Source organism: Cygnus atratus, chromosome Z (genome assembly GCF_013377495.2).
Source record: "Cygnus atratus isolate AKBS03 ecotype Queensland, Australia chromosome Z, CAtr_DNAZoo_HiC_assembly, whole genome shotgun sequence".
NCBI lineage: Eukaryota > Metazoa > Chordata > Aves > Anseriformes > Anatidae > Cygnus > Cygnus atratus.
The window spans coordinates 26,068,105-26,093,654 of record NC_066396.1 but is presented as its reverse complement, the minus strand read 5'-3'; the positions used below and the strand labels follow the sequence as shown (position 1 = coordinate 26,093,654).

Here is a 25,550-nt window from a genome sequence, read left to right as displayed (position 1 = left end):
GTAAGAGAAAAATATTTTATTTCCTGGTTATGAGTTTTCCTCTCTTCCATTTCATTGTATGGCTTTTTTCATTTGTTATGAGTTGGGAACAGGGATGTCACAACATACAATCTCTACATTGTTGTCTTCTTTGTATGTTTTCATTACATCTCCTCTTATTCATCCCTTTTCTTGAAGTAGCAATTACATACTTAAGAGTGAGGAATTTTATGCCTATTTGCTTTTCATCATCCTTCTAAATAGCTTCTAATTCTGCAATGCCTTTCAAGGTCAAATGGTTAGTTAAATACCCACCATTAGAAATGGACTTTACTTATAATGCCATTATTTCCATGTAGATTCAACAGTGTGGAAGTTTGACAAAATGCTTAGAGCATTTTTTTTGAGCTTTTATTCCTTATTTTGAGGGTATTGTAAATAATAGTTTGTCATTTATCTCTACTGTTTCGGAAATTTTATTTTATTAGGTTTTAGAACAAGTTGGTTTGTTTTTTTTTTTGTAAACATAGCAAGTTCGCTAAATTGTCTCTTATAGTTAGAATGGGTCTGAGAAGGATAAATGTTATATTTGTGTCGCGTGAGGAGAGATATTTAAAGTACCACTGGTCTCTTGTGTTATATGAAAATCCAAAGCATGCATTACTGTGTCTCATGTTTTCTGTATCTAAAGATCAAATGTTGTTGGAGGAAAAGACAAAAAAAATAAAACCTTACTGTTTTTGCAATTTTCTTCAAGGGTTCCAGATTTTACGAAAACGAACTTAAAAAAGATCAACAAGTTAACCAACGAATTCAAAAAATGATGCGGCTAAAAGAGAAAATTACACAACAACAGCTCTTGAAAGCACAGTTGCAGGTACTAATCTTGTAAAGACCTTTTTTGGAGAAAATAGCAAATAAACATTTTGGTGTGTTTTAATTTACTGCAGTAAATTCTGTTGATAAGCACAACGCTGGCTGCTGTTTTGATGTTAGTCATGCAAACAAAAAATTGCAGTGTCTTGAGGATGTAAGCTTAATAAAAATTTGCTGGAAGAAAATTAAATAGGTTCTAAGACCTAACTAAAATGTTTTTATTTGATTAGAATGAAGAAAAGTAATTCCTGTTCTTCTAAATCTGTACAGTTTAAAGGGATGTCATTATGGTTTATGGAAGATTCATTAAATACTTTGTTAATAAGTATCATAGAAGTGTTGTCTACTTTCTGTTCTTAGAACGTTTATTTTTGTGTTAAATGACCTGCAATGGAATGAAGGTGATCGGAGCTGTCAACTATTCCGGATTAATTTATTCCTTATCTATGCTAATTAGTAAAATAAATAAATAAAAAATAATAATGGCAAGCAGTCACAAGAAATACAAGTGTCCTGAATTAGAAAGATGAAGGAACTATTTCTCTTCTCACATGCTAATGATAGAGAATAGTATCGTAAATATTACTGTGGGTGAAATATTGTTTAAAGAAAACTGAAACACCAGGTTGCACGCTATACATTCTTAGACACAACAAAATTAAAGTTACTTGTAGAGGCTTAATTTGCTTCCTTTTTCATTTGCACTGTGATTCAGTCTTTAATTACATGATTGCATGCTATTTTTCCCTAACAGGAAAAATTTCCTGTTTCATTCAGTGAAAAGTGCAGTGTTCACTGAGTGAGCAGTTACTCATTATTTACTGTTGTCCTCATTGTTCAATGGTTGGCCCCAAACCTTATTTGTTATACACTAGTCTAATCCATCTTTAAATGAAGAATTACCGACTTCCTTGTAGGCTTTTCTATGTTGTACACTCTTTAAATTATTCTTGCAGTACTCAAGCAAAGTAGAATGATGTTTTTGATTTGCAGATGAAGAGCTGAGGGCACAAAAATAAATTAATCACACCCATTAATTTTGAAAGCCATTGTGATTACTACAGGTCCTGATCTTTGTTGTACAACCTTTTTATTTGTTCACTGTATATTTTGAAGATCACATTGCTAAATTAGATGCCAGTTTCTCAAATTTGAGCCCAGAAAAGCTTGCAAGTACAGAGTCCCTCTGAAAAAAATTTGTTATAAACCTGTATGCCTCAAGTATTTTTGTTATTTTTTAGCATGGTTCAGTTATGTCTCTGCTAGTCATTATTGTTAGTTTTCTGGGGTAGCATTTGAGTCATTTAATTATGAAAACTATTAAATTATGAAGCATGAAAACATACTTCCACTTCCATCCTTCTTTCCAACAAAATCTTTTATTCTACAGAGGACAGGATTTCTTATAAAATGAATTACATGGGTCTTATAAAATTATTATATAGGTATATAATTAAAGAATATGTAGTGCATATAGTGAAAGTCAACATATTTGAATTGCTTTGACTACCTTTGTCTTTCTGAACTTGATTCTTTGATCTTGCAAAATTAATGTTGTTTTCTTTCAATGATTTGTATGAAAATTGCTTCATATGAAAGCAAAAAGAATTTTAAAGAGAGAAAATACTTCATGTGGTTCTTACTAAAACCTGCATTTCAAACCCCATATTCGAAATCTTTGCCACTTGCTCAAATAAGTCTCCTTTTTTTCTAATTGAATAACTATTAAGTTAACTGCCATAGTGCATGAGGACTGTTATTAGAGGGTGATGAGAGGCATGCTTTTCTGATGGCTAATTCCATATCTTTGACAACCAAGTTGTAAAAAATCTGGAAATCTTGGATATTTGTTCCATCCCCTGTACGCAAATAAGTTCTGGTCCATGATTGTTATTACCCTAATTTCTTTATCACAGGTTCTGACCTTTTTGCTCTCCTCTGTACTTTTTTTTCTGTACATTTTTTTCTATCCTAAATCTATTTTTTTTTGTCCCATATCCCCAGATAAATATCAGTTGTCCTTCTGTAGTAGTTCTGAAGTAGTTTCTGTCTGTACCCCCAGGGTCTGTGATCAAGTCCTCAGTCTCCTATTTCAGCCAGTCTTTATCTCTTTGTGTGGGTTCCTCAATGCCTCCACCATTTCCCATGAGTTACCCTCCAGTAAATCTTCCCCAGGCTGTTATCTCCACCATGTCTCAAGTTGTCTTTGTCCTATATGGATTCCTTAATATGTGCTGGGTATTATTTAATCACCTTCTTTAGGTCTTTCAGGTATGGATATACTTGGCTCTCATTATCAACTTTTTCTTTATTATCATTTTCTATCACTTTCTTAACAACTCTTTGTTTCAGTACTACCTCCTGATACAGTGTGAGAGAATTTGTTCTCTTACAGTTTATAAGTGGGACATACTCTGGAATTACAAAGTTGTCTGCAAACATGAGTGCTGCAAGTTTTCATCTTCAGGTCAAGTTGTGTTTGTAGGATGGTTAGAGATTGAGATATGGCTTCGTAAGCTGGCAGTCAATGCAAGTGCTGTGATGTAAAAGTAAACCAATAAAAAAGTTCCCACATACGGGATTTTTTGGAGAAAATCCAGGTTACATAGGGAAACGATAGCATAAATGAAATATAGAATCTGCAATGTAATATTGTCTTTCTCACCACTAAAGTCTATGTGTGCCAAGCAATAGTTTGAAGTTTTGCTAGTGAATGCCCTTCTCTCACAAGGGAAATAATATACCGTATGGTATCATACAATCGTTATTTTTTTTAAAAAGTAGTATCATTATTTGTTATCTCTTCATCTTGTCAGATGCTTTTACAGATATAAAAGATTTTGAATGATCCTTTTATATTTTTCTTTGATAAAGCAAATTACGATAGAAAACTTGTATTTTGCATAAGATAAAGAATGAGAGGTTACTCTTTAATTTGTATACAAGTAACTATAGGAAAAATTAAACTTATACATACAGGTCATACGTTTTAGTGTTTTTTTGATCTAGAAAAAAAATATTAATTAAAAATGTTGTCCCTTTTTACCTTAAAAGGAAAATTGAAAGCAACTTTAAAAAACTTCTCTACCTTGCCTCTAAGAGCTTTTCATAACTTTTTTTTGCCCTACTAAAGAGAGATTTGCATAGGATTCTCTGAGTAAGTCTAGGTGTCTTTTGTTTTGGCATATTACTTTAATCAGTCACTGTTACTGAAGTTATAATTTCATATTTCTGTTTAGTGTAATTTTCGTTCATTCTTTAGACTGATACGGTATCTGATGAGTAAGTATCATGTTAGGAATACACTGGGGGAGTAAAAGCAAAAAAGTTTGTTATAAATATGATAAATTGAAATACAGAAATTAAGTAGCTAGAATAATGATTGACAGTAAAGTACTTCATTAAAGTAATTAAGCAACTTGAATTTATGAATAGCCTGAAAATGCTTTGTAAAATATAATTTAAAAACAAAAGGATGCTTTCCATGATGACAGTGTGACCTGAACTCTTGATGAATTTGTAATGTAAAGAAAATCAACTTTGTTCAGAAGGATTTAAGTGAAAGAAGAATGGAAGAAACTTCTTCTTCCATATGTATCATGTGAGTAGCTGGCTTTTTTTGTTATTTGAATGGCTTGCCAGCAACACTTTCCACTTGGGCCCTTAATCTTTCTAAACCAGTTTGCTCAGCCTCAGGGAGCATGGTGTACTCTTCTACATGTAACAGCCTAATCTGAGGCCCCAATTCACTGCTCAAATGAATTTGGAGCAAACCAGAGAAAAGACTTTTTCAGGTAATTTAACTGGGACATACATAGTTGCCTGTCTGTGTTCAATGTCTTCAGCTTCAAAGGATGAGATTTTAGATTAGGTGGTTTTTGTTTTTTAATTAAGCTGCTCTGCCAAGAAATAAGAAGGTAACTCTTCAAGTAACTGTGCAAATTGCACATAAGTATTTCTTTTCAGATCATAAACTCATTGCAGTTGAGCCAGAGACATTTCTGCAATGGTACCTTAGTGCCGTGAATGTGAGTGAGTGTCCTTTTACTTCTGTCCCGTTTTGCAATGGGTGTTTCTTGAGCTCTGGTATGCCTGAAGCTCATTGCTAACAGCAGCAACCTTTTGTTTGTGTAAATAGAGGTTAGCATAGTCATTAGTGTGGCTGGATAATCACAGATAGCACTTCCTTCTCTTTTTTTGATACTTTCTCTTTTGCTGAGAACTATGTGTGGTGCTAACAAAAAGCATAATAAGATGTGTGAACAATTGGCTGACAGTCAGGCCCAGAGGGTTCTTGTAAATGGGGTTACATCAGGCTCGCAATGTGTCACTAGTGAGGTTCTCCAGGGCTCCATTTTAGGACCAGTCCTCTTCAGTGTTTTCATAAACTATTTGGATAAAGGACTTGAAGGTTTTTTGAGCAAGTGCATGAATGATACCAAATGGGATGGAGCTGTTGAATCCGTGAGGCCTTGCAGAGAGATCTGAACAAATTAGACAGCTGGGCAATTGCCAACAATATGAAGTTTAAAAAGAGCAAATGTCAGATTCTGCAGCTGGGAAGGGGTAACCCTGGTTACATGTACAGATGAGGGACGAGAGGCTGGAGAGCAGCCCCACAGAAAGGGATTTGGGGGTTTTGGTCGAGAGCAAGCTGAACACGAGCCAGCAGTGTGCCCTGGCAGCCAGGAGGGGCAACCCTACCCTGGGGTGCATCAGGCCCAGCACTGCCAGCTGGTCGGGGGAAGGGATTGTCCTGCTCTGCTCTGTGCTGTGCCGCCTCACCTCGAATACTGTGTGACACAATGCCAGAAGGACATAAAACTGTTAGAGGGTGTCCAGAGGAGGGCTACAGGGATGGTGAAGGGTCTAGAGGACAAGACGTATGAGGAGTGGCTGAGGTCCCTTGATTTGTTCAGCCCAGAGCAGAGCATGCTGAGGGGAGGCCTCATGGCGGCCTGCAGCTCCCTCACGAGGGGAGCAGAGGGGCAGGTGCTGAGCTCTGCTTTCTGGGGACAGCGACAGGACCCGAGGGGACGGCATGGAGCTGGGACAGGGGAGGGTCAGGCTGGGTGTTAGGGAAAGGTTCTTCACTGAGAGGGTGGTCGGGCACTGGGACAGGCTCCCCAGGGCAGTGGTCACAGCACCGAGCCTGATGGAGTTCCAGAAGCATTTGGACAACGCTCTCAGACATGTGGTCTGATTTTTTGGGTGGCCCTTTGGGGACTCAGGAGTTGGACTCGATGATCCTTGTGGGTCCCTATGATTCTATGATCTTAACAGAAAATTAAAGGCCTACTGATTTAAGTAATGCACTCATAGTTTCTAGCAGTGCTTTCTTTGTACCTCATTCATAGTCAAAAGAAACATAGATTTCAGAAACAAACACAAGATCTACAAGATTGTTAGTAAAAGAATGCAAATAAATTAAGAAGCACAATAAGTTTGTTTTTGTTGAGAGATCTGTATGCTCCTGATTCAGAACACCATGGAACTGATCAAGCTCACAGTCTACGAATAGGAGATTTATCTTTAACTCTTTGAGAGAAAGGCAGTATTTTCTATTTTCTATGTATGATCTTTTCTTCAAAAGTCACTTTGCAATTTTGCTAACAATCCAGCCTTATATATATTTCTGTAACAAGTGCTGGGGAATTTTATGAAGTAATTAACTTTCTTACCAGTACGTGAACTTGTTTAAGACCTTTTTTTTTTTTTTGATGAGACAAGATAGATGGTTCTGCTCTTTGAGTTACTGGTCTTTTCTTCACGTCTGAGCCAATTTTCTGAAGCGTGTAGCATCAGTTAGGTGTTGGAAATTCACATTCCATTTACATATTTTCAGGTGTTTTGTGTTTTTCTTTTTAACAACCTGCATCACAGTAGCAAAAGCTGCATCTTCAATGGGTCTTACCAAGTTTCTGTCTGAATCAGGTGGCGTATTTTTTCATGTGAGTGGTTTTGTTGTTTTTTGTACCGTTTGCTCTGCCAGTATTCTGTCTGAGAGCAAGTGTCACCAGAAACAACTTTTTTTTTTTTTTTTTAAAGTCTTTAGAATCATCTGTCCTGTTACACTTCTGCAAGATTAATAGTTTTTTAATTACTGGCTTATTTTGTTCAGGTGGACAGACTTGTGATAGAACTGGAACAGAGCCGTAACCTTAGCTGTACTATTGTACACATTGATATGGATGCCTTCTATGCAGCTGTGGAAATGAGAGACAATCCAGAGCTGAAGGAAAAGCCTATTGCAGTGGGATCAATGAGTATGTTGGTAAGGCCAAATGTTAAGCTAATACAGAAATCACTTGCATGAATCTCAAGCATAATAACATGCAATAATAGCATCATATAATGACACTGTTATAAAGAGAAATGTTATGACTGTGGAAAGAAATAATAAATAGTAGAGGAACTGTCTATTGTTATGCCATGTAAGCTGGATTTTATTTTTTGGTAGAAAGTGTACTGATAAAATTTTAAAGGATGTAAGCAGGCAAAGGGGAAAAATCTATATTAATTCTCAACCTTGTCAGTCTTTTTTGTATGGAGTTACATGATTAGAACTTGATTATTTAACACTAAACTTAAGTGAGCAAAACTTGATAGCTGTACAGTGAACTTACTTGTTCTCTCCTAAGTCTACTTCAAACTATCACGCTAGGAGATTTGGTGTACGTGCAGCCATGCCTGGATTTATTGCTAAAAAGCTGTGTCCACATCTAACTATAGTACCATTAAACTTTGAAAAATACGGCAAAGTGAGTAAAGAGGTAAGTCTGGAAAATGGAAACACTCTAACCAAATATGAATGTACTTTGTTCTAGACTTTACCAGTTTAGATAACATAGAAAGGAGTAGTTTAACAGAACAGACAGACAGAATGTGTAGTTTAAATGTTTAATTAAATGTTGGTTTTAATGTTAAATTCTTCAGTGACATGTATTTGAACATAAGTTAAACAAAACATGGGTGAATTCGGGACAGGAGATGTTTTTCATTATGTCCACCCCTGCTACAGTTTTAGTGAAATCAGTAGTGATAAAGATAGTAATCTTCAAAACCGTGTAATGAGCTAGTGATACCAGTTGAGACCTGTTATTCTTAAAATTTCAAAATCATGGCGTGTAATTATTAGGAAGCTGCATGTACATAAGCAACATAGAGGTAATAATTACATATAATATATAATCATCATTTAGAATGCTAATTACTGAAGAGAGAGGCCAAGACCATTTTTGAGTTCAAGATGCAGATTCATTTGTTCTAAAAGAAGGAACTTGAAATAAAGTGCAAACAATTAGGGAGGAAAGAAGTTACATCTTGGTTGAATGCAAGTAGCTTTACTTAGAACCAGAAGAAATACTTAGCATACAAAAAAATCATGTTTAAACAAAAAAGGGAAAGAAAAGAAAAATATTTTGTAGATCTTAAATTCATGCATGTTACAAGTTCCTTCACTTCAATAAAATTATGCCAAGATGTATTTATATATTTACTTTTATGAAGCCTCAATCTCTTTACATAAATTGAAGTAAGCTACTGACTAATTTTGGTTGAATTTGATTCTTCTCACTTCCATTCCAAAGTGTGTATAAATATTACTCTTTCAGAATAGATTTGACCTTGGTAATAATCTTGGATTTCATGATATATGCTTCATTTGTTCTTTGGGGGTAAAGTATTAAAAATTATAGTTGTTTTGTGTTTTATATTTATGCTCTTCTCTTGGGATTTGGATTGCAAACTAAATAAATTTCATTTTGTCATTAAAAGCTGAGCAGTGAATCCTATCAGTAATCATTTACAGAGAGATGAGGTGCACGTGATCAAATGTTGTGATACCTAAGAATTTGACCAAAACTGATAAAGAAAACATGATGCAGTCAATTTTTACTCCTTAAAAAAAGAAGAAAAAAGAAGTTGGAGGGGAAAGAGGAAGGAGGGAAAAGTAGAGATTTTATTCTGTTAAAGTTAATATTTTGCCTTTTTGGAGGATGTATTCAGCATTAAAGATTTTCTGATAAGTTTTGCCAGTGGCACTGACCCGTGCGCTAAACCACTGGCTGTAACTTTCATTTGAATGTAATTTAAGATGTAGATTTTCTTATCTTTTATATATCTGATGTCTGACAGACAGTGCACAGATGGGTAAATCAGCTCATGTGCTCATTCTGAGGTTCTGCCTATTTCCTAGATCCCTGGAGTTTTGTTCAGGTGGTTACTGCAGTGACTGTGAACCTGGTGTCTGTCAAGAGCTTACTCACTCAGCTTAGTGACCAATGCAGTAAAATACAGTGCTCTAACCCCTCATTCTTGCCTGTTATTGATATCTTGCTACTTGAGAGAAATAGTACCATAATTTTTCTATATCACAAAATTATTTGTTTATACATGGTTTTAATATCGATTAGTCATCTTGAAGTTTCAGAGTACATTTGTTCACCTAATAATTGTCTGTCAAAATCTGCTTTTACATCAACAAGGTTTTAAACTTTCTCTATCATTTATGAAGGTTAGAGAAATACTGGCTGAATATGATCCCCATTTTATGCCTATGGGTCTAGATGAAGCCTACCTGAATATAACAGAGCACTTGGAGGAAAGACTGAACTGGCCTGAAGATAAGAGAAGATTCTTTTTCAGCACAGAAAGCACTACTGAAAAGGGTAGGCAAAATACTCTTTCTGTTCATGCATATAGCATATGTTTCAGATGAGCTGTACCCATTAAAGTACGGGTATTTAAGTCTGGATGTAATTTGTCCACGTACTATCTACCTATTATTTGTTAGAGGTGAGATTTTTTTTTAACTCTTGAATACATATGTGTGAAAAGTGGTAATAGATTTATTGTACCCAATTACATGTTTTAGATTGTATTTTGTCTTTACAATTGAACATAACAATTTTGCAAATAAGTAGCAATAATCTTATGACCTTATGACTTAAGGAGGTATAGAATAAATAAATGTATTGTTCTAATGTTAATTTGTAATTCACAAAAGTGTATTCTAGAATACTACAATGAGTCCTGCACATCAGAAATGTGAGAAACTGTTTGCAAAAGCAGCGTGCGTAAGCTCTATTTACATGATTTTACAAGACTAAAAATGTGTGAAGAAATGAGCACTGCAGAAGTACAGTAATGCTTAAAATATGGCTGGATTTCATATGGCTCTATAAGATGGAGTTGGACCCACACCCACAGCTGTGTATCCAATTGGGAATAATAAAAAAGGAGTCATGCAAGTAGTCGATTGAAGCACAAACTGGAACATTTGTATTATCAGTATTCAAAAATGATCCAAATAGCCATTAAGAGGGTAATGAAGGATACTTTGCTGAAAAACATTAGCAGGATAGAAAGAAACAAACTGGCATTGTCTTTACAAAACAAATATCACTGATACGTAGTCATGTGCCTCTTCAGACTTCTGTTATCTGTGTTCTTTTGAAGCACATGGAACACGGGTAATGTGGAATCGTAATAGTAAAGTTTATGGAGTCAGACAAAGGGTTGCTGACATTCTTTGTTCTACAATAACTGCAGCTGAAAAGCTTTCCAGGTTGGTTGTTCTAGAATCAGATATTCCAGAATCCTAATATCTTTGGACAACATTGAAGAAACTTGTGCAAAGGATTTTATTTCCACAAAAAGGAAGCATCTGGACTTCACTTTGATGAAACAAAAGTAAAGCCAAAATTGTGATGATTTTCTGCTGTTGCAGCAACAAGCCATTAAACCTTGATGATTCTCTGGAAATGAAGTCCAATCTCCTAGCCAATTCTTCCAGTCTCAGCCAAGTTAAAATCATATTAAGAACAAAACAGTTGTGGCTCTCCTTTCTTCAAATGAAAACACAGTGCGATCATTTTATCTAAATAATCAATTTTTTTTTTAAATTGAAAAAATAAAATTGATAATCAACGCATCTCCACCACAGCAGAAGGAAATCAATAAAGTATATGCTGTATATGGACAGATTAATTTGTTTGTGTTTCTGTGTAACCTAGATAAAGAGGATATAAATGTGTCTGGCAAATTGAATGAAGATGGATACTCTTCTTCACCTGTGCTGTTTGAAGACAACACTCCTCTAATGGATGACCACCCTGGACAAAAAGATCAGTCACTGGAAAATTCAGTTGTCTTTGGAACTTCTGCAGAGGAAGCTGTGAAAGAAATTCGCTTTAGGATTGAACAGAAAACTCAACTGACTGCTAGTGCAGGTATTCAAACACACAAATAATGCTTTGTATTTCCATGGTGTCTTCTACAGTCATCTCAGAGGGCATTACAAGAACAAGAAATAAGCATTGCCACAGTATTGTGTTGCGTAGAAATATGCCCCCTTTGAATGTCTGTAAAGACTGATTTTCAAGTTTTTCAAGAAATGTTATGGCTATCAAAGCCACTCCTATTTTTTTAATCATAGAAGCAGTTATAACTTTCTTTTTGCTTCTTTCTTGAATTAGAAATACTGTAGAAGAAGTGACCAGTGGGTTTAGGAGCTAATCTTAGCACTGGTGGTACTTGTTTTAGTGCCTCATATAAGTTGTTTTCATAAGCTTGTGGTTGTAGAGTAATCTGTAACCAATTGCTAAATTGTTGCTAGTTTGAATATTAGATGCATATCGCTATTTCTAACAGTTTCCCCACACTGTTCCTTGCTTAATACAGTATTAAAATTCATTAAAAAGCTAGTTCTTGGAGAAGTACATGTTGAAGTTAATAAAATATTCAGTAGCTTTTTAATATTTAACCATATGGGTTTTCTGTCTTTTGTCTTCAGACAACCTACCTGTAAGTCTCAGCTGTTTTGATGATAGTCTGGATTAAGTCCCTAATAAAAATGAGAATGTTCTTAGTAGTTGTGGAAGTCAAGGGAAATTTCAAATTAAGCAGAGGTAAAGGAATGAATAGTAGGTGGAAGCAGATGAGATACCCTATGTGTTATTTCATGAATGGTGGCAAAATAATGTTCTTATGAAATGTTCTTATTTTTGTTCTTATGAAGTTCTTATTGTCTTCCTGAGGAGAAGTTACTGTTTAGAAACCAGATACAGCTTTTAAAAGTGCATCAGGGATTTTATGCCCCCAAAACAAAAATGGTTAGAAGGGTAATTGAAGAATACTGATAAGTGATAATAAAATATAATTACTTCTGCCATCTTGACAATTATAACAAGAAGCAAATAAAATTTTAGACAGCTAGGGCTGTTGTACAGTAATACTGTTTTTCTTGCTAACCAATTCCGTAGTTCATTTGTTAGGCCAGTTGCTTTAACAGAAAGGAGCAACACCTCCTTATTCCTTCTAAACAGCATCAGTGAAATATTTATGCATTTTTTAATTCTAAATAATTTCAGCAGTGGTAGTCCACAAAAGACTAGTTTGGTAAATTTTGCCAAAATTACTGTAGTATTTTTACTGAACTATAAGAAAAAAATCTCCCTCACATTGAAGTTTATTATAATTACTGTTACACCTATTTCCTTTGTCTTACTATAATCACCATCATAAAATTGTTCAACCATTTAACTTGTGGTATTTTTAAAACACTTGTTATTTAATCCCTTGTGACTGATGACATGTACATGTTTTGTTACCCTGACTGTCTCAAAATAGTAGGTACACTTTATCTGATGCATCAAGTATGTTTAAATTACTGTATGTATCTATGTTCTCACATTACAAAATTTTTTACTGGATTTTAACAAATCTTGTTATCATTAGTTACTGTTCTTTTGCCTTTGCTGAATACATAGGCTACTCTTGTGCTCTTAAAAATTGAATTATTTAAATTTTGTCTTGTATTTTTTTAAAATGTTTTTTATTTCTTTGTTTTTAAGGAATAGCTCCGAATACAATGTTAGCAAAAATGTGCAGTGATTGTAATAAACCTAATGGGCAATGCAGAATTTCTCCAGAGAGACAGGCTGTGCTAGACTTCATAAAAGATTTGCCCATTAGAAAGGTAGGAGAAATCATGATATTTATCAATATGTTCCTTATAGTCTAAATGAAAGATTTTCACTGAAGAAATATATTTTTCTAAGTAACCTGGCCAGTTGTGTTTGATTTAAATTGTTTTTGGTATTGGACACACAAATGGGAAGTTTTCAATTTTAATGATTTTTTTTTTCAGGTGCCAGGCATAGGAAAAGTAACAGAGAAGATGTTAAAAGCCCTTGGGATTGTGACTTGCTCAGAACTTTACCAGCAGAGGGCACTGCTTTCTCTTCTTTTTTCAGAAGCATCTTGGCGTAATTTCTTGGATATCTCCCTTGGGTTGGGTTCCACACATTTGGAAAAGTATACTTTGGTTTTATTTATTCTTTCCTGTGTTTACATCTTGCTAACTGTTTCCTTGTGTGTGTTGCACACTGTACATTTTAAGACACATTTTATGACCCAAAAAAATTATGAATATTAGGCCTGTTTAATTGTATTTTTTTTTAAGTCTCTGACAGACAATATTGTTATACTTACAGCTAAGATATAAAATTTTGCTTTTAATGTTTAGCTATTTTGTGTAACAGGAATGTCTAAAATATGAAATCCAAAAATCCTGTCAGAGAAGTTGTGAATAAGTGTATATCAAGAGATCAAGTCAGTATCATTTAGGATAACCTCAAAATTACTACAGTAGCTAAAGAGAAATTAGTTATTTATCCAAAGCAGAGATGTTCAGTCCTGTTTCATCTATAAATATAACAGATATTTATTTTTTTTTAAGATGTTGTACAGTCTGAGAAATCTTCCACTGCATTTTAAAAAAAGAAATATAATAACAAAAGGAGCATGTCAAAAGCCAAGGTTATCACTGTTAAGGAAAACACATTTTTAATGATGTAGTCTAAGAAAATTGTTTTCTTTGTTTGACTTTTATTAGCAGCAATTTGATTTCAGTGATTTTTAATGTGGAAAAAGCAATCCCTTGACATATGAACATATGAGTTCTCAGCAAGTGGTTTGTCTTATGGTCATTGTCTTTGACAAGCTTTTATGAAAATCTAAGGATATCAAATTTGTTATTTCTGTAGAAGGAAAAAAACGTAAATAAAAGGACATGCAAAGAAAATGCTCGAAAGAAATCCTTAAATACAGAACCATTTTTAAGGGATGCTTAATTAAAACTGGAAGGAGGAAAAAAAATACCAAAAAAAATGTATTAGCACATCACCTTTAGCATGAACAATAATTTAGACAGAAAACAAATTAATTCTTTGGATAAACAAATATTCCAATATGCATAGTCTGTTTGGGATTTTAATAGCAGTACTTCAGTTATACCAAGGTGAGACAGTATAGGATTTTTAGTTTTGTTGTTAAGTGTTTCCATCTTATAAGAGAGAGCAGATTTATTTTGTAAGCTATTAACTTTTACTGACATCTGATCTATGTCTTTGTTACATCTTCAGTAGGTTGTTTTATTAAAAATATATACATATATATCCTTTGCACTCAATCAAACTCAGTGTACAAGATTTGCAGAAAAAGTTAGCATCCAGATTTTCTATAAACATTTGCTGTTATTTACTGAAGTATGATTGGCTGTCTCAGACTTTTTTGAAAAGATAAGAGTTCGAGGTAAAGTGAGTATATTAATTTGTTTTTCTCTTTAAAGGGATGGAGAAAGAAAAAGTAGGAGCACTGAAAGGTACACCTTTTTAATATTGAAAAAAAAAAGTACATTAATCACTAAGCTTAGTTAATGCCCATTAATGTATGGTTTTGTTAGCCATATAATTTCACTGTGTATTTACATGTGTTAAAAAGCTTGCCATGTATACACCAAGCTCACTACATCAGATTCAGGCTTATTTTTTTCCCCCCTCTTGGCTTCAGAATATTAGGGATTTACTCCTGTTAGTTTGTGTGCTCTCTTTTCTCATCATCTGCTTTTCATGTTTTTAATGCTTCAAAGTAGTCTTTATGCCATAATGTAGGGTGAAAATATGTAAGGGCTTTAATTTTTTGTATGTTTCGATTTAATGCCAACATTATCTAATAGCCTGCAGTCACGTGGATAGCAAGTCTAGTGTAAAGCAGACTTGAAGGCACTAATTTTGCATGGGTAACTGAAATTGTTACATTCCCTAACTCTTACGTTCTTAGCAATGTAACTTCCATTAAGAAGGGAATATATGTCATTGTTTAAAAGTGAACTTCTGGAAAGAAAATACTTCAAAGAGAATCTGTAGAGAGCTGTAATAATTATCTCTACACTCATCTCAGAAAAGCAGATGAGAAGATTCATATTCTTATTGAGACAGAATATTTTTGGGCAGCTTGAGTAAGCACTGTAGGGTTTGATACCACCAGAGCTGATACATTTATAGCTGTAGTGTTGTTCTGGTTTGCAGGCTGACAGATAATCTGGGTGGCCTGTTGTACTTCTCTGGTTTTAACTTCCTTCCTTCTCTCCCGAGAGAGATGGGTTTATACTAGAGACGTCAGTGGGCTGCCTGGATCATGGAACTAGTTTATATGGGGGGAAGACATGAGCCTGAAAGAGCACTCTCTCTATACTGCCCCTTCCAAACTTACAACTCTTACAACTTCCCATATACTGCAGCCTTGCAATGCTGCATTGTTAATCACTGCATTGTTGCTGGTATAACAGCAGTTACTCTTTGGATAATGGACCTAAAGTGAAATATTCAGCCTGCTAGTTTGGCAGCATGCAAACATTCGTAGGGGAATGTGAATCATAGTAGAGGATGACTCTGCAATGTGATCTGGTAAACTTGAATATAACTTTGAGACGTGAAATTCAGTGTAAATATAGGGACTTTACACTCATAAATCATTGTTTTACTGGCATGAAACAATGGATCTGTGAGACTTTTCCAAAAGCATCTGACACCTGTAAGTTTTGATTCCAACTTCACTTAAAACCACTGCTCACTGAAGGTGTTGCCTTTCCCCTTGTGTTATTCCTAAAAAGCAGATGCGTTAATAAAAAATAATACCGTATTTCCCCTGATGAGAAGCTCTAGCAAAGGCAGTTAGCAACATCTTTGGCAGAAAGCTACTTTTTTCTCCTCTATAGCTATCCATAATTATCCTGGCTGGCATCTTTTTCTTAGCATCTGCAATATTTATTTCTGACACTTGGCTCTGATCTTGACTTTCTAATCCTTTCTTTCTTCTGATGTTGCACAGCAGTGTACAAAGGAGATTACATACAAATTACTTGGCTACCTCCATGAATTCAGTTGGTGTTAGTATTCTCTCTTGCAAATATTTAAGCATTAATGACCTTGAATCTTACACATTTTCAACTACTGCATGAAAAGTTGACCTGCTGAATTATTTCATTATTTGAAGGGTTTGAGAACATTTTGAAGCACATAAATGTGCATAAATCTTTTTGTACAATATTTGTATTAATATTAATTTTTCCTTTGAGGAAACTCAAAGGAAACTCAGACCCATTCTTCTAATGTAGATTTGTTTAACTGTTCAAGAAACTTTTTAGATGGCAATCACTGAACAACCTTTAGAATTCATTCTGAAAAAGACTACTTTTATCTTAGAACATTCAGTGAAATTAACACAGCAGAAGATCAGTACAGCTTGTGTCAAGAACTCTGCAGAGACCTTGCTCAGGAGTTACAGAAAGAGGGACTTAAGGTATTTGTTGTTCTGTTTACTTGTTTACTTAAAGACAACACTTCGCTCTCAAGCTGATGAAATGTAGTATTAGCATGAATGCTTTCATCAGAATCATACCATGCAATCTATCATCAGAAGATTACTTTCTTTAATTTGCAGATAGAATGTGTTAGACAGCATTTTGAGTTTGTTCAGATGGCTATCTAATACTATGTGTAGAAAAACTCGACCTAATTCTGACAAAATTATTGAGCACCTGAAAAAATATATACTAAAGGCAATATTAATAAATACAGGAGATGCTGAAAAGAGTTGATTGTCTATGAGCTGTGCTCTGGTCAATCATGTAATTCTAGCATATTTAAAACACCGTGTTTCCCTCCTGTCTTCATATAGGATCCAATCAATAGTAGTCTAGTTTAAAAAGCTCACGTCCCAAACTTGGAAGTGATTTATCCATACCATTTAGTGGTATGAATGGTATGAACAGCCCTTGTATTCTTTCTCCCAAGTTTCTGTTTATTTTTTCTGGAAAGAAAAGTTCATGTTTCCCATAGAGGTTTTCATGGTAAACCAAGGAATAACGTTTGAGACCTGAAAGAATTCTTACTAGTCCTCTTCTGACATAAAATATTCTGAAAAAAATGTCAGGTTAAAAGGGAAATCATCAAAAAAGAACAACAAAGGGATACACTTGCAAAGGCACCAGAGCAAAAGGAGTGCCATTTATTTGCATTTGGATGGACATGCTAAGTAACACAAACATTTTTGAAGGTGTTGCCAGGGGAATATCTGTGCTATACATAGATGTTGTGTGTTGGTCTGCTAGCACAATGGGAGAGGAAGTTTTCCGTGGATCCTTAATTGGATATCACTTATACATCCTTAGTAGTTTTCCCAGCAAAATTAAGATATCTGGCACTGAAAGTTTCCAAGTGGGGAAGTAATTTTTGGTTGACAGAATAGAAGTTGTGACTGTAGCCAGAGCATGAAATCTATTGAACAAGAGCTGTTGGCAGATGGTCTGCCAGGGACTGTAGCCAAATGACCCAGTTTAGAGAATCTGACTTTGACAGCAGTTTAACAGCAAGCGCAAAATCTTACAGACGACTTCTTGGCAGTACCCCTTGCTGTAGACAGATAAGCACAAAGTCTTGACTATGGCTTTAAGACGCTTATATAGATGCTACATAATAATAGTTTCTGTGCCATATACTGTATGTGTAACTTTTTTTTTCCATAGGGTAAAACTGTTACCTTGAAGTTAAAGAATGTGAACTTTGAAGTAAAAACAAGAGCTTCAACAGTGCTGTCCTCTGTTTCTACTGAGGAGGAAATATATGCTGTTGCTAAGGAGTTGTTAGGAACAGAAATTGATAGCGTTGCTCCTCAACCTTTAAGGATAAGACTTATGGGTAAAACTCTTGCTTTTAAGAACTAGATCTTATTATGTATCAAAGTAATAGACTATACTCTAAAGTTAAACTGATGTAAAACGTTTTATCCTTTCTCCATTACCCTAGTGTTTTTTGCAAAGTGGAAAAGCTTTGAAGTGCTGAATAGTGATTGGAATGTTTTGCAAATTGAGGTTGTACCTTTCTTACCACCTGATAGCCTCAGAACAACATACGTGCTGACATGAGAGAGAATCTTACTGCATGGCAGTTCTTAGTTCTGCTGCCTTAAAAAAATCTGCTTTGTACTACAGCAACAATTAGTTCCTGTACATAACCTCTTTCAGAAACAAATGTTTTAAATAAAAGTGCTTAAATTTAAAGGTACCATGTTCTGAAAGAAATTTGAAAAATTCTGCCAGAAGTAGACTCTGTGTTTTGAATCTCAGACCTGTACATTTCAGGTGGTTATATATTCTCTTGTTTGAACCATTTGGTGTTATATAAACCTTAGTTGTCTATGGTATCAGAATGTGCTGAAGAAAAAAAAAAAATTTGATGGGGAAACCTGATGCAAAACTGTCTTTCAGACCGAATTCTACTTAACTGTTAAGTTTATAGCCTCACTTTATGGTGCAATTAGTTAACACGTTATGGGTATTGAAATTAATAATAATGTTGGGCAGGTCTACAGGTCTGATAAAATTGTGTGGACCATGTGATCCATTGTTAGCATTTGCAAGTACTACAGCCTCTGTCTAGAGGAAAAAATGCACTTTTATTGAGTGGTTGTATACATCTCAAAAGTGTTAAGTATCAAATTTTCATAAAATTGGTATTATAATTTATAACTTTGTTTTTCATCATTAGGTGTACGAGTATCAGGATTTTTAAGTGAAGAAGAGAAGAAATACCAACAAAAAAGCATTACAAGCTTCTTAAAATCGGGGAAAGAAAATGGTTTTCTTAGGCTTCAGCCAGGGAAATCCAACCAAGAAAATTTCACAAAAAATTCAGAAGCATCTTCCAGAGGGAGTTTTTTTGATAAAAAGCGAGCTGCAAGACAATTCAAATGTGATAATCTTGTTCCAAATGAAAACGTAGGTAAGCAGCTCTTTCATGATATGAAATCAACAGCAAATTTTGTGGAAGAAACAAACAAGGTCACAGACTTACAAAATTCTGATGTGTGTAAGATCTTTACCTGCCCTGTTTGTTTTGAGGAGCAAAGCAGTAGTAATTTGGAAGAGCTTAACAGGCATATTGATGAGTGCCTTGCTGGGAGTCTTGTTAAAGATACTGTGAAAATATCAAAGAATGACAATTCAAGAGAAGATACACTTAACTTTTTTCCACACTGTAAAAATGAAAATGTTGAAGCCTGTAAAAAAACTAAAATGAATCAATTAGGAGGAACAGGCCAGTCAGCAAGTGCATCTGACAACTCTGCTAGCAATTGCACAGAGAGATTCACTCAGATAATATCTGATAAACCTCACAGAGAAAGACAACCTGGTGATCTCATTGCTGTTGCTAGGAACACATGTATAAAACAGTGTCTCTTTCCCAAAAGAACTTCACAAGAGGATGCAGAACATTTTGGAGAGGCAGAACATACAGAAGAAACTAGTTCATCCTGTTACTTTGAAGCCAAAGAAGACAATGTTCTTGTTTGTCCAGTTTGTAATTCAGAACAGAAAACCACCAGTCTTATGTCATTTAACAGACATGTAGATGTCTGCTTAAATAAAGGCATTATCCAGGAGCTGACAGAAAAAAATAATTGTCCTGCTAAGACTTGTGATATGGAAAATTTAAACAGAGCTGGTGAGTATGCACGTTAAGATGTGTTTGGTTGTTCAAATTATCCACTTGTGTAATGGCAATAATTTGGTAGTGGTACACTTTGAACTTTTCAGGACTTGGATGTTTTTACAACAAGCTAGTTGGAGTAAGGTCTGTATAAGAGAAAACACTTCTATTTAAAAAAAATCAGTTTTTCTGATAAACTAGCTTTATAAGTGAGGTAGTTACACAGTGCATTCTCATTTGTAGCAATGGTAGCACAGGAATTACTGATCATTACTGTGAATGCTGTGTCTGTTCTCTCCTCCCCCATCATAATCAGAATGGTGTTTGTAAGCCCACTGAGATTTAGGTGAAAATTAGTGAAAATATCTTTAACCTGGATCATTTAAGAGATTTAGTTGACAAAATAGTTCCATTAATGTACTAGCAAAAACAAGTTGTGAACTAAACCATAAAGGCAGGAAATTGTAAGCATGCTTTTCATCCTGTAAAATGTCACATAACTGCACCTGTAACATGCCAAGCCAATGGCATGTTTACTTGGGTAATTTCTCTCTTTTTTTTTTTTTTTTTTTTTGATGAGGGGTTAATCTTTGGCCAGATTGTAGGACACATGGAGTTATTTAACTATCTGCTTGAAGTACCTTGTTCCTAATTTAACTTGGGAGCTTTATATCAAGAAATACTAGAACACAGTTAAGAATTATAATACAAATATTTTATGAAGGAAATTTCATAAGCAGTATTGTTGTTACATGTGCAAACAGACTATTTTAAATGAAAATTCTCCTATTGGCAAAGATTTTTTCCCCTACAGGATAAAGAAAAAATAGTTTTCAACAAGCACCTTGAAAATCAACTGCATTATGCTAAAATATTTCTGAAAACTACAAGATTCAAGTTAATCACTTAGAATTTAATAAATTAGAGTGTTTTTTTTCCTCGTTAAAAATAAATAAAAGAAAGAAAATTAATAGAAATTACAGTACTTAAACTGCAGATAACAGAATGTCATCTCCTCCTTAAGACAAATTCAGTTTGGGTAATATCAGAAAAAATGGGAAGGAAAAACCTTATCCAAAATTGTTCTTTTAAATGTTCTGCTATGTATGTAACATCTGCATCATTCTTTCTTTACTAAAGCAATTAATTTTGGTTCTTCCCAATTACTCTTCAGGAGGTTTAAGCAGAGGACAGCAGTACACAAATCCATTACAAGGAACAAAAAGGTAAGGGCATTCTGGAAACTGAGTACACAACTCATATTTTAAAATAAACGAGTTTTAAAAAAAAATCAGTGTTAAAGTTGTATAAATGTATATTGTTCCTTTTTTTTTTTTTTTATCTTTAGGTCTGGATTGACAACTTCACAGTCAGTATCGAAAAAGGCCAAGTCAAGCAATACCAAGCATACAATTGAAATGTTTTTTAAATGACTGTGTGACATCTTCCATATGAAGTATTTCATAGTGTTTTACGACTGCAAATTAATTTAGCATTGGTGGTATGCCGGATTCAGATAGAATCTAGCTGAATTCACACGGGAGCCATTGCATATCTGTGATGTCTGTGTAAAAAGAATATGATGTTTGAAGTCGAAGAAGAGATACAACTGAGGTCATTCAATTATTTTGGAAAAAATACTTTTTTTTTTTTTCAGTTTCTGAGAGATGAAATTTGCTAGCACTTTGTTTATACTGAATATATAAAACTTTGTTAGAGTCAGCAGCAGTCTCATGAATTGCCTGTGCAATGGAACAGGTTGATTAGAGCTGCCATGGAGAAAGTCTGCAGGGCAAGCTCCCAAGAAACTAGGAATCATTAGCTAGGGTGCCACATGGTGCTTGCTGACGGCCCTTTTCCTAGATCTGACCTGCCATCCTCTCTGCAAGGCAGAGAGTTGGACATGGCAACCATGGTTGTGCAGGCTGATACTTCCTCAGGCAACTGAACACCAAATTAATTTGTGTTACTAGCTGTGTGATAACACAGAAGAGCTGAGTTGCTTGATTTCAGATCTTATGAATGTCTGATTTGTCAGTGGACACGAAAACCGATTAGTCTTGCAGCTTCAAAAAAAAGACCAATATTTCAGAGCATGGTCAAGCTTTCATTGTTGTCACTGAACATGACTTCATTAAGAGGTGACGGACCAACCGTAAAGGGCTTACTGTGGTGAGATGTAGGATGACTTTGCTGATACTAAAAATATTAATAAACCAGATGACGGAAGAAGGATGTCTTCCAGGATAGTCAAACAAAGGCTGTTTGATCCTTGTCCGTTCCAAGGAGACTGAGAACTTCAATTTTCTTTTCAGTCATTAAATTAGTACCTGTCAGTGGGACTAAATTTACTATAAGTAAATATGTAATAATAATAATATGAGTAATTTATAAGTATACAAGATGCTGAAATGAAGAAACCTTATTAACTATCTTTATTTATAATTAATTTGTATTTTTGAATAAGTGATATTTTATGAATATACATATAGAAGGAGGAAATGGTAAAGTGCAAATATTTAAAATACTCTGTATAGATACTCTGTTTACACCAATTTGCTTAAATGTAGACATTTTATTATAATAATTTATGATGATAGCTTTCTTAGAATTTATGAAATGATAAACCATTGAAATATAAATTTTTAAAAGGGTTAATCTTTAAAATTGCTACAATAGAAGTGTCTGTCCCATTGCTTAACTTTATGGGTATTACTTTGGGGTTTGTATGTTTTTTTTAAACAAACAAATGTCTTACCTGGTATGTTTTAGATGCTCAGGCTAAGTTCGGAATGTACTTTTTCACTTTCAAACTTGTTGGAATGATTTCACTATCTCCACCTGCTCATCTCTGTTTGCCAGATGCCTCTGTACCTGCAGCTCTGTTATTTGAATTCAGTGCTCTCTAATCTGCTTTGGGCCAAATTAGTTGATCTAGTTCAGACTACTCTGTAGGCTGAGACAGTTAACTTCGTCTAAACAAGGTCAATGAGCAATCAGCATTTAGCTGTTCTGCTGACAGAGGTGGGAGCTGCAAGATTCTGGTAGGGAAGACATAAATGCAACTGAGGGAGCAATGACTTAAGCTACCACTGCAGTTTAGAAAGTGAGCACCTGTCCTTTTATTGATTTAAATCTCTCTAATTCAATGAAGTGTAGAATCTGAATGTTATCTTGTCATTGTGTGCATATCTTTAAAATTTGTAATTTTACATGTGCATTACTCAGCAAAAGAAGGAAACACCTTTACTTGCTTGAACAAATGAAGCTGGATTGGCTTAGCCTGGGAAGTGGTTTTATCATTTGTTCTAAAAAAGGTGTCATAGATTTATCTTTGAATGTCATAAAGTTAAAGTCATGGAGTATGTTAAAGTTAATATGGAAATAAAGCTCATGTTATAATTCTAAAGCCAGGAATGTCTCGTCTTTTGAGATGTGTATAAAATATACTTTTTGGAAAGGTCATTCTGTATGTATACAGAAAGTGGCTGGTGAGATTCTTCTAATGTTTTCCATCTAAATCATCGTTTGTAACTCAGAACTGTATTTTATATTCTGTGTGATTTCTTATACCATGTTTATTACTGTTTTTATCTGAAGAAGTCCTTCAGTTCAGTCCTTCACATCAACTTCTGTGATGTGTTTTTTTTCTTCCTAGTTCTTGTGGAGAAAACTGTGTAAGCAATATGTTTGTTCTGCATTTTTTTCTCACTGTTATTCTCTATTGGTAATAACTGACTTTAACATAAAATCTGCTTTCATTAGCATCTGGAAAGTCTTTATAGCTTGCCTGTGTCTAACAATTTGTGAAGTATTTCCTTTGAGAACCATTCCATACTTGCTGTATTCACAGTCCTGAAACACACAGATGCTCTAGGATGGCTGCAGATGAGAATTTCTCTGTAGTGTAAACTTCTCGGATCTTAATGTTCTTCTGTCCACCACTTCTGAAGAAAAGAATGCAGACAGCATATGCGTGACCAAAGCACTTATCTGTAAGGAGTATGTTTTGCCATAAGTGGGACAAACACAGAGATGACTTGAAGAACAACTTGCTTGAATTTACCTTGTAAATCCTCAGTACCTAAAAACTTAAGACTGTAGAGTAGCATTCTCCTATATAATGTTTCCTGCTGCAGTAGTATCTTTATTCACTCATGGGTTGTGAAATACGTGTATACAGAATGTCTTACTGTCAGATATCATGATGACCCATTTTATTTATTAGTTGTCTGGCCTGGGTATCTCAAAATCTTTATTGCTAGAAATGTAACTGATGGGAATACATAAATACTGTTGGGTATGCCATTTTCTTCTTAAAGTTGCTGAAGTTCCACTTTGAAGTGGCAGTAATTCTACAGGTAGGAACATCAGCAGCACAGAGTTTGGGCTTGGATTTCTCTGCCATTAACTTGATCCATTTTGGAATTATTACGGAGTTTATCACATCCTTGTCTCCATCTCTTACATTGCAGTATGTATATCCAAGGAAGAGATCGTATCATTGGAGCTGTCAAGAATCGTACTGCCATGTAAAGTGAGCCTAGGGAACAGCCTGCAGATGCCCGAGTTTGTTGTCCAGCTGGTGTTCTGGGGATGTCTGCCATACCTTTTCTTATTTCTGTTTGTGTATGTGAGCACCTGTTGAGACTGGGCCTCTCTTCTTCATTATTCTAAGCAGTACTCCTAAGGAAAGGCAAGCTGCAACAGGTAGCTGTAACCATAAGAGATGAAGAGAGGAGTGAGTGCAACTGTAAGGCACTATGGTTGCCCAGGCTAACTATTCGTTCACCACGCAAAAGTGAAGGAGATGTTCCAATAGTTCCTTGGTCTGCACTTTATTATGGATTCTGCGCCAGTCTTTTATGCACGTTGCTGTGGGGCCCTTTGAAAGAGTCAAGGAAGTGGATAAAGAATTGCTATTTGGGAAGTATGGGAGCATAAAATATAGCTGTACTGGGAAAGGTAGGAGAACAGGGATATGCTGTGAAATAAGATTATCTGATACTAATTAGAACCTGAAACTGACAGCTGTTTTTACCAGGCTATATGTAAAATTATGGTCCTGGTTTAAAGATTCATGTTTCCTACTTCGGGCCAGTTGTGTGAGGTGAACCGAGTAATTCAAAAGTTGTGTCATTTTGAAAAGGAGGATTAATGTTCTGAACAGTGGGTCTATATTACCAGCCCAGTCATCATACAGAAATAAACCTCTTCCTCTTAAGAAGTTACACTGGAATGTTTGACTCACAGGAAGCAAGTAAAAGTGAAATCTCCATGATTCAGCTATAGCTAAATCAGTTGTTTGTTCTTTCTAATCTGGGTTTATTTTCACACTTTTTTTTTTTTTAATTTTTGGCTGAATAACAATTATGTATTAGAAGTACTGTCAAAAAATTGTCTAGTTAGTTCAAAGTGTATGTGACTGTATTAAAGATGTTCAAAGGTGAAAAGAGCTGAATTATGCTCACACAGTGTCACGGTCTTTTCTGCTTCTCAGGCTGGGGGTGCACCAGAAGCTGGGAGGGGACACAGCCAGGACAGCTGGTCCTGTACTGTATGGTGCAGTGCTCCCCCATAAAACTGGGGGGAGTTGGCCAGGAGGGCTGCCATTGCTTGGGGACTGGCTGCGATCAGCCAGGTGGTGGTGAGAAATTGTGTGGTGCATCACTTCTTTTGTGTATTCTTTCCCTTTTAAAATTTTATTTCCCTCCCCTCCCTTCCATATTAAACTTTTTTTTTTCTTTTTTTCCCCCAATTCTCTCCCTCATTCCAGTGGTGGGAGGGGTGAGGGAACAGCTGTGTGCTCTGCTGTGTGCTGAGCTGCCTGCTGAGTTAAACCACATCACCAGACTTTGCTTG

At 35.1% G+C, this 25,550-nt stretch overlaps 1 protein-coding gene across 8 annotated transcripts in view; it reads left to right on the top strand.

The window, feature by feature from the left end:
* Positions 1 to 23,096, top strand: part of POLK (DNA polymerase kappa) — a 35,587-nt gene extending 12,491 nt beyond the window's left edge. For 4 of the 8 annotated variants that reach the window (XM_035553593.2, XM_050716484.1, XM_035553592.2 and 1 more), the window contains exons 4-16: positions 737 to 856; positions 6,977 to 7,129; positions 7,497 to 7,628; positions 9,371 to 9,524; positions 10,872 to 11,087; positions 12,711 to 12,835; positions 13,007 to 13,173; positions 14,489 to 14,521; positions 16,404 to 16,500; positions 17,726 to 17,897; positions 18,747 to 19,703; positions 20,863 to 20,914; positions 21,037 to 23,096. In XM_035553593.2, the coding sequence (XP_035409486.1) occupies positions 737 to 856; positions 6,977 to 7,129; positions 7,497 to 7,628; positions 9,371 to 9,524; positions 10,872 to 11,087; positions 12,711 to 12,835; positions 13,007 to 13,173; positions 14,489 to 14,521; positions 16,404 to 16,500; positions 17,726 to 17,897; positions 18,747 to 19,703; positions 20,863 to 20,914; positions 21,037 to 21,121 (2,463 nt within the window). In that variant the 3' untranslated portion in view covers positions 21,122 to 23,096. Of the gene's footprint in view, positions 1 to 736; positions 857 to 6,976; positions 7,130 to 7,496; positions 7,629 to 9,370; positions 9,525 to 10,871; positions 11,088 to 12,710; positions 12,836 to 13,006; positions 13,174 to 14,488; positions 14,522 to 16,403; positions 16,501 to 17,725; positions 17,898 to 18,746; positions 19,704 to 20,862; positions 20,915 to 21,036 lie in introns of those variants that run through there. The other 4 variants (XM_035553597.2, XM_050716485.1, XM_035553596.2 and 1 more) reach the window with 2 other exon arrangements.
* Positions 23,097 to 25,550: the final 2,454 nt, after the last annotated feature.